The sequence below is a fragment of the Babylonia areolata genome, chromosome 29, assembly GCF_041734735.1.
Source record: "Babylonia areolata isolate BAREFJ2019XMU chromosome 29, ASM4173473v1, whole genome shotgun sequence".
Lineage (NCBI taxonomy): Eukaryota > Metazoa > Mollusca > Gastropoda > Neogastropoda > Buccinidae > Babylonia > Babylonia areolata.
The window spans coordinates 23,658,180-23,668,312 of NC_134904.1; the positions used below are offsets into that span (position 1 = coordinate 23,658,180).

The window sequence follows — 10,133 nt, forward strand, 5'->3', positions numbered from 1 at the left end:
TAAGGGGCACATGTACTGTAATTTGTGTCGAAAACACGCTAAAACCAACAGCCTGGCAGCAGGGACAGATAATTTTCGTACAAGCACCCTGACGCGCCATGTAGAGGGCAGTGATCATCAGTTGCTCATAAATGCCCCAGCTGAAGCCGCCAACATGAAAGAGAGGCAGAAAAGTGCACTGGGTAAAAAAGAAGAAGCTGTGGTGGTGGCATTTAAAGCAATGTTTTGGTTGTGCCAAGAAGGACTCCCTCTTCTGAAATTTCGATCACTTGTGAAGCTGCTGATCCATCTCAAGGTGCCAAATGTTGAACACTTGTGTTGCAGAGAGAACATAGACTACACCAGCGACTCATCAGCAGATGATTTCCTGAAAGTATTGTCAGATGTGATTGATGAGAACATTACAGAAAAGCTGAAACAGTCGCCAGTGATCACCATCTTTGTCGATGAAAGTACTGATATTATTGTACATCATAAACTTGCCATCAACGTCCGAGTGGTTGATCCACTGACTCTACATCCAAGCACTTTCTTCTTGACTGATGTGCGGTTGCATGAGGGTACAGGAAGAGGCATGTTTGATACCATCAAGAGTGAACCTGGGTATTACCCTAGAAAAATAACTGCCCGTCTCCCTCTTTACACACACACACACACACACACACTGAACAACTGCATACACTGACATCATCATATTTTCCAATTTCTTCTTTTCAAAAGCATTTATTATTTGTTTTGAAAAGTTACAAACGAATTATTAACCACTGTCATTGTGTGCATCTTTTTATTTTAAATCAGCTGTAATTTTCGCCACTGACAGATGGGGCCCATTGAAATTGGGAGGTAGGGGCCAAATGCCCCATGATCATTTTTTGCCAGGCTGAACCCTGGTCTACACATTTCAAATGCCTCCTACACCACCTCAGATGCCATCTTCAAATGTCATACTTCCCACAAAGGTTGGTCATCACACTATTCATAGGTGTTTGTCAACCAATATCAGCGCTACTGTGATGGAGCGCTCCGCCATTACTCAAACGTACCACTCGGCAGTGCTCAGGCCGTCTTTGTCTATCCCTTTATCCCTTACCAAAGAGGGACACTTTTAATTTCACGCTCTCTCTTACTGAAGCAACAGCCATCACATTTTGGTCCACTGGTTTGTCCCTGCACCCTACTTGAAAATGAATGCAGCGTCAACTTCTGATGGTGGCAGAAAACACATTTTCTGGCTGGTCTGCTCTGCTGGACTCTTTCAGGCTTGACATACAATGACTGCTGTGGTTACAGAAGGACATGCCCTCTGGTGGGCATCTCCAACAGGTCCAGCAGAAACAATGGCTGTTCACCATATGGCAGAACAGCCACTAGATTACTCAGTTTCTTGGCTGCACCATTCCTGGCATACAGCTTGCCGCTTATCTCTTCGGGATTCCACTCTCTGCGCTCCTGGCAGTCCCTCATTCCCAGGGTCAGTTCCACCCCCCTCCACTCCACCCCCCTACCCCTTGTTTCCCAGACTACAGCCCAGTAGGGTGGCAATCCATCCCAGCTGGCTCTCACAGATAGGGCAGCACTCTGACAGATCCCCTTCCCACATGCATGGGACTCTTCCACTGGTTTCTAACAAAGAACAGCTATCCCACCACGGAGTCAGGTAAGTGCATGTTTGAAGATGACCCTCTGGTCACCACAGAGGCATGCAACAAATCAAATCAAATCAAATTATAATGCTTAGAGCCTGTCCAACCACTAAGGCCATCTCAAGGCTATCACCACGTTAACACCTACTTCAAGGGTAAAAAAGTAAAATAATTTTAATCACCACTTCAATCTGTTCACTCAAAAAGTTTTTAAATCTTCCAGAGTTTAACATTTCAAATCTGATTAAAACTGTTCATTTCTTTCAAGAAGTCCATTAGCATTCTCGGAGGACATAAGTCTTCAAAGAATCTGCCATGTCATGTCACAGTCTGTTTCTAATGTAATGCAGATCCCAGCAGTCAATGAATCAAATCATGGTGCTTAGAGCCTCATCGACTGCTAAGGCTATCTCATGGCTATTGCCACGTTAGCATCTGCTTTAAGTCAAGGGTAAAAAAGTACAATAAAAACTAATCACTGCTTCAATCTTTTCACTCAATACATTTTAAAATCTTCCAGTGTTTAAAACATTCAAATCTGATTTTAAATTTTCTCTTCCAGAAGTCCATTAGCGTCCACGGAGGGACATCAAGGAACAAAGTCTTCCGAGAATCTGTAATGTCTGCTTCTAATGTCATGCAGATCCCAGCATAAAATAAGCACATGATTCACAGTGAGAGGCTTGTCACGAGGAATACATTGAAGGCCCCCCCTCCCCTTTTAAGAAGTAGGAATAAGTGAAAAAAAAAAAGTGTGCCCTGTGCGCAATCTGCACAACACAGCCTCTTCCTTGCAGTTCTAACAACCGATGGGTGGATCTCATTTAAGCCTGGACAGATTTGAAACAGCTTGTTGTCCATCTGGGTCTTCCACTCCTCTTGCCATATTTTTAAAATTAAGTGTTGACTTTCTGCTTCATATCTGTGAACCAAACATAAGACTCTGAAAATTTTTCTTTTGTGGCGTTCTCAGCCAGCTGGTCTGCCATTATATGATTACCAATACCTCGAATGCCAACAAGGCCAGGAACTGAGACTAAAATGATACCAAGACCAAAATGATGTCATACCCTTTGCTTGTAAAAATGTAAAAGTTTCAAAAAATTTGAACTGTTTCAGATGTATCAAATTCCTGCTGGCAATCGCCTCCAGAGCTGACAGGGAATCCAAAAAAATCATAAAACACTTGTGTTTTGCTTGCAGAACAAATATCAGAGCCAGAACCAGTGCAGTCAGTTCTGCAGCATAAACTGAGCTGTCAGACAGAATGCATTTCATTGAAGGCTGCTCAGGAAAGGCAGGACTGAATGCAGATTCAGGAACATCCCTGCCGACATACCCGTTGGGGCATCCTGGATCTGGTGGACTACCCAGCCAGAAGAGCTGGGACGAACCAACGTCTGGTCAGAAGTGTCACATATGCTCCCTCCCATCTGATCCTGGCATAGAGCGCTTGGTCTGCAGGTACAGCCATGCTTGAAAGGGCGGGTGCCAAACCTTCTCACTCAGCACTTCATTGGAAGAAATAGGGACCCATGTGTGGTGGGAGGGCAAAAACGCCCATTCATCTCCCCGTTGGACAGAAGGCTGAAAGCAGGTGGGGCGGGGGAGAGGGAGGGGGAGGGGGAGGGAGGGACTGCAGACAACCCCCCCCCCCCTCCCGGCCCAGGTGGGGTGATCCAGAAGCAGTCAGTCCTGAAAGGGAAGCTGTAGTGACCATGGAGGTCACATATGGGGTGGCCGAGGCATAAGTTCCCAACAGTAGGCGCTACTGACCGAGGAGGTCGGCCTGACTAGTAAATAGTCAATCCCACCCATTGGGGCAGCCTGTGCTGCCCTGCAGGATGTGCTGGGCTGGTTCCAGGGGGGAGAGGAAAAGGGGTTGTACCCCGGTCTTCCTGGCAACCCAGCATGCACCATAGATGCACCCCAGTACGGGTAAAATAGGGGAATCCATCCTAAGGCTCCAGCCATCCTGTGATCCCATCCCCAAGGGTCACTGGATGGAAAAAAATATATACTAATTTATTTGTGAATTAAACTAATGAAAAAGCAGATCACAGGCAAATAAAACAACTCAAATTTCAATCGTGTCTGTGGATGATGTCACTACTCAGAAAACATCTGAGGTCAACAAAGCCGTTCAGCAATTATCAATATGGAGGACTTTTACTTTTCAGGATTTTCAGCAGATGTGGCTATCAGACGTATGTGACCTTGACAATACTGTTACAACTTAATACAAGTGTTCAAGATATCCTTTTTTCTTAAATTCATGGTTTGCGCCTTAAGCACTTAATCACCTTACAGGCTGGAAACTGGGGCATACTGAAAAAATGGTTTTTTTATCCTCATTTACAGATGATAGATTATTTCCAGATATTTCACACACACACACACACAAACACATATATGCAAACTGTTACTATATCATATATTATGTGCTTTACTTATATAGTTTCGAACCTATGTGCCATACCTTGCCATAGCCCCCTCTGCCTATGGTCTTCAGAAGTTCAAAGTTTTCTGAGGATAATTTCTTCTCACTGGAAGGATTGACTGTTGATTCTGAGATCTCCACTGTTTCCATGTCCTGCCTGTTAAACAGACAAAGTTTGACCCTTTCATCTATTTTGAAATGAAAGAACCTAAATAAGACTGTGATTATTATGAAAACAACAACTAAGAACAATAACTTTTGCTCTTTTAATGTACTTAAAGGGACACAAGACAGTGCTGCTTAACTGATATTTCCCTTAATCTAGCATGTAAATAAATTACCTAAATTACATCTTTTATCATGATCAAAAACAACATCATCAGAAACATGTGACCAAGCGCTTCCACTTCTAATCTTGACTCTTGAAATTGTTCTGGCCATCAATCGTATGATCAGTCGGTGTACACATCTATCAAAAATCAGATGAAAGAGCAAAAGTTTTGCAATTACTGAATCCGACACCCAGGCATGCCCAGTTCCATTTAAACAGTTGGTGAAATATTACAATAACAACATTACAGATTTACCTTGCAACATAAAAAAAATGCCACAATAAAGAAATACACTTACTGAGCCTCCATTGCCTCTCTTGAGATATCTGCCCCATCATATTCCTGGTGAATAACAAACAAAAACATGGTCAAATTAAATACTCACACTGTCACAATATTTTCATGTCAGTATCCACTTCCATATCACTAAGGAAATGAATACTGTGAAAAAAAAAGTACTGGTGCAGAAGGTATTTTCTCCAATGCAGTTGTAACTTTACATTTTTGAAAGCCTGTTGTTACCTTTGTTTCTAATTACTCTATTGACCACCAGAACTATTTTTCTGAAGTACCTCTTCTTATTATGAATCAACCTTTTTCTCTGTGTGAATCACTGAATTAAAATTCCAATAATACAAAAACACAAGCATCAAACAAATCTTTGAGAGTTTATTTCTTTAATACAAATCACACACACAAATTATTTCTCAGTAACATATAATTATTTATCACACACACACACACACACACACATATATATATATATATATATATATATGCAGGGAATTGTGTGCAGTGCTGGCCTTGTGGTACAGCATCCACCTGGGAAGCAAGATAATCTGAGCACACCTGTTCAAATCCCAGTCGCCAGTATTTTCTCCCCCTCCACTAGACCTTGAGTAGTGGTCTGGACACTAGTCATTCAGATAAGATGATAAACTGAGGTCCCATTTACAGCATGCACTCAGTGCACATAAAATAACCCACAGCAACAAAAAAGTTGTCCCTGGTAAAATTCTGTAGAAAAATTCACTTTGATAGGGAAACAAACAGAATTGCCGGCAGAAAAAAAATATAAAAAAAGAGGGTGGCTCTCTCAGTGTGACAATGTGCTCTACCTGGGGAGAGCAGCCCAAATTTCACACAAAGAAATTCTATCTGCTGTGATAAAAGATTAATACAATACAAAATATATGAATTCTCTATGAACATGCACATACTTGCTGTTCTAGGCAATGGCTAATGGTCCAGCTCATCTGTTATTGCAACCTATTAATGAGTTAAATAATTAAAAGTTCAGTTAGGTATACTTCTGTCATCCATTCATCAACAACATATTACACTGGCATGCCACAATACTATAGATTCAGTATACTAAAAGTCTAACCGAGTATACTTTTTATGTTGTCCTAATATCTGAACAAAAAAACCCAAATGCTTATAAAAACAGCTTAGCAATTTCAGAAAATATACACATAATGGCCCAACAGACCACTGAAGAGTTCCACAGCCATCTTGGATCTTGCGCATGTGCATCTAACTTTTACTCAAAATCACGAGCAATGCCAAAGATGACTGACATAGGCTAAAGCAGCAAACATCGTTACATGTGAAGTCCTCCATTTCATCAGTTGATATCCTCCATGACCACTGCTACAGCCGAACTCTGTACACAAAGTGCCACTGTATGCACAATAAAAAATATAATATATATATACGTATATGAAGCAAAAAGTTGAGAAAATAACCCTGCTGTTTCGTACATTCTGCCTTTCTCAATCACCTTTGTAGTTTGTTGCTTGCCATATTGGACAGCCAATCAACTTCAAGAGCAAAGATCTTAAATAAAAAATAAATAAATAAAAATAAATAAGAGCACAGGTCATGTGATGCGCTTCTACAAGTCATGAAAACACGGAACTCTCCAGTGGTCTATTCAAATAAAAACTGAATTTGTGCTGGTGCCAGTTGGTCACATGGATAGAAGAGGACCAATCCAGTCGATGTAGCTGCTTCATACTGGTTCATAGTTTAGCAACTGTCATCAGGCAAGAATAAATACAATACTATTTCCTTGCTTTCTGAACTACACTCTAATGAACTAAGAATATCTGACAAGTGTGTCACTTGCTTTATCTTAAACTTCAAGCAACTATTTTTTCTCCCTTGGATTGGCAATTGGTGAGAATGAATGGGGAAAGGTTAGAATGTTAAGGTTAAAGGTCCCACAGCCTTTTATGGCCCTTGCAGCAGTGAACTGACAACTTCAGAGTTCCGCTGGCATCTTCTTTTACTCAAAACTGCAAGCTATGCCAAAGGCAATCGACATAGGCAAAAGCAGCAAACATGTGCTGTCCTCCATTTAATCAGCTGATATCCTCCTTTGCCACAACCAAACTCTGTACAATGAAGTGCCATTATATGTACAATAAAAAAAAATATATATATATATTATTAAATTATTCAGGCTGGGGAACTGTCCAGCAGAGTTTCCTCGGCAGGGCATTTTGCCCTGTTGTGGGGTCCAGTGAGGCAAAACCCCCCTTGGCGAAATGCTGAAAATGTAATTTGTGATTTTTAAGAGGTTTTGGGGGCCTCTCCTGAAAGCTAAAACAATAATTCAGTTTCTTCTCTGACCTCAAAAAACATTTTCCTATGAAAAAAAAAAAGTTTTTCCTCTGAAATCATCTCTTCTACTGAAAACAGAGGATCCACTGAGAGTTCCCCAGCTCGATTATTATATATACATGTCAAGAAAAGAAGCCTGCTGTTTTGCACATTCTGCTTCTCTCAATCGCTTTTGTTCCAAGCAATTTTAGAGAGCGAATCAACTTCAAGTGCACAAATCATGCGATCACCTAGTATATGTCATGTAAACATGGAACTCTCCAGCAGTCTATTCAAATCTGAATTTGTGCTGTTGGTCACATGGATAGAGGAGGATCAATCCAGTCCATATATCTGCTTCATACTGGTTCAAAGTTTAGCAGCTATCATCAGTCTGGAGTAAATGCAATACTATTTCCTTGCTTTCTGAAGGGGACACTAATGAACTAGGAAGAATAGAAAAGTGTGTCACTTGCTTTATCTTAAACTTCAAGCAACTATTTTTTCTCCCTTGAATTAGCAATTGGTGAGAATGAATGGGGAAAGGTTAGAAAGTCAAGGTTAAACTAAGGTCCCATAGCCTATTACAGTCATCAGTGCAGTGAACAGACTGCTTGAGAATTCCACAGCCATCTTCGATCCTGTGCATGTGCGTCTAACTTTTACTCGAAATTGCAAGTTATGCCAAAGGAGATCGACATCTAAAGGCAGAAACAGCAAACATGCTGTCCTCCATTTATTCAGATGACTGCACAATAAAGTGCTATCGTAAGCACAATAACGTACAAGTCATGTAAACCCGGAACTCTCCAGCAGTCTATTCATATATAATGGCCACTGTATCTAAGACTTGGCACAGGGAGGCAGGGCCCTAATCCTTTCCTGCCATTTTAACCTTCCTCATCGTAAGTCAGGTATCCATTCACACCTGGTTGGAGTGAGGAAACTTGAGTTCAGCACCTTTCCCAAGAACACACCATGCCGGACTAAGGCCTCAAACCCTAATCACTGGTGAACAATGGATTAGGACTAAGAGTCCAACAGTTAACCTACTCCACTTGTGCAACAGCACCTCTCAAATGGGGCAAAGCAAAATTTAGAAACTGTAAATTAATAAGTTTCACATGTATACTGTAATATAACTGAAACTGTATTTTATCTAATACCTTATTTGCTCCTCACTCCTTGCTGCCAGAAACCACAGTACTGTGTGCTCCACTGACACCTCATTTTTTCCAGTTCAAACATTTGATTACCTATGTTGCAACAAAATACATCATTTTAGTTTCTGTAATGTTCCATCTTTGGACAGAATGACATTATGTCGAGTGGGTGGCTTTTGTATGTGACGAGACAAATGGATTTAATCAATAGCAGTAAACTCACTGTGGCGAGATATCAAAAGCAGTCCTGTCATTCAACGCTGATGGTACAATCTAATGTCTCTGGACCAGGAACTTCGGTTTTTGAGTAACAATTTCAATGTCAAATTCTAAGCGATAATCATGCCATTTATATTCACCAAGCAAAGCCGTCGACAAGAAATCGACAACGGACAGGTGCCTGGTCATTGCCTCTTCTAAAAATAGCTCAGTCGATCACTCACCGAGAAAATGGAGAGCGAGTTTAAAAGTTCTGGGAAATATCACTTATGTTTGGGTTTTCACAAACAGTACACGTCCGTTTGTCTGGACAAGACAGAAAATATGACACAACTCAATACGTTCAACATTCAATAATTAAAATGACAGCAGATTACAACAAACTGGACAAGACAGAAAGGCCAAGGCTGGCGACAAGACATTTTTATACCTGACACTCATTTGCGCAGAATTCATCATCCGATCCAACATCCTCAGGGGAATCGGTATCGTGAAGTTCTAGATCGAATACACCTGGCGCAGCCATCATACTTCCCGGAATGAATTCTTAGTGACATACAGACAATACTTGACGGAAACTAGAACTGTGGTCGAGAACCTGACTTGCTGGTCTCACAGTCGTCCCTTGCTTCTTTTCCGTCGTCCGTGCAATGAGGGATTCCGTGACGTTGCATATCATGTGATCTTTCACTTCCGTCGCTTTGACCAATGGTATGCCAGAGTGTAATTTCATTTTCTCCCAATAACGTCCTCATGTGGGGTTTCCCTCTTTTTGTCTTGGGTCGATACAAAAATGGTCCAAATGTGTGCAGCAAAACCGTTCTTTTTACCACAAAACAGAATAAAACATACTGACCACACTTAAATAAAATGTAACACTGCATGAGAGCGGGAACATAATATTTTGATTTTTGATAATCATTATTCACACTTCTGACCGTGAGCGAATGGCAAGGTGTGTGAAGGATTACGACATCGTGGATTGCAGCTCGCAGAAAATGATTAGCGCGATATAGTACACGTGACTGACTGCTGCCGCGCTGATGCTGACCATACCTCTGTGACCAGGAAATTTCGGCACACAACAGACACTGTTCAGAAAGTAACAGCGCTCTTTTGCATCAAAAGGAAACATTTTCACTTTCATGCACTTTATCCTAAATTGTTAGAAGAAGCAAATTTGCTTTTATGAATGTTTTCCAGTTTCTTGCCAGTCATGACATTTAAAAAAAGACTGAAATCAGTATCATACCCACCACAAAGGTGAATTTAGGAAGGCAGCATGGGATCATTTAGTGTACAATTTTGTTGACATTTTCCACAATGCACAAGAAAAACGTCATGCTCTGCTTATTAATATGTTGAATATAGATATGTGTTGAATAGGTTTGTTTGGAGGGATATTGTTGGAGCACTGTCCAGACAATCAATTCAGAAAATATGGAAGGCAGATGATGGCAAAATTGACCATGTCTTGATGTGAAAAGAACGGTATTATACATATTTTTTCTTTGGAAATGACTGAACTGGTATATAATTGCAAATGTGACTCATGAATGATTACTGGGGCAGTAGATGTCAATTTAGTGTTGGAAAGAGAATGCAGCTGGCTGGAGTATGAAGGTGGCAAAATGAAGTGCATCAGTTAGTTATGAAGAGCAAAGACTGCCTGGAAGATGAAAATAATTATCATTCCTGATTACCTTTCTGAAGCCCTCAGATACTTTCA

General features: G+C 40.9%; 1 protein-coding gene across 1 annotated transcript in view; it reads right to left on the reverse strand.

Moving 5' to 3' along the window:
• LOC143274617 (ribosomal protein S6 kinase beta-2-like) overlaps positions 1-9,083 on the reverse strand; it is a 240,211-nt gene extending 231,128 nt beyond the window's left edge. The window contains 3 exon segments of the mRNA XM_076578486.1: positions 4,123-4,240; positions 4,714-4,757; positions 8,835-9,083. Of these exon segments, the coding sequence (XP_076434601.1) occupies positions 4,123-4,240; positions 4,714-4,757; positions 8,835-9,083 (411 nt within the window).
• Between the last annotated feature and the right edge of the window lie 1,050 nt (positions 9,084-10,133).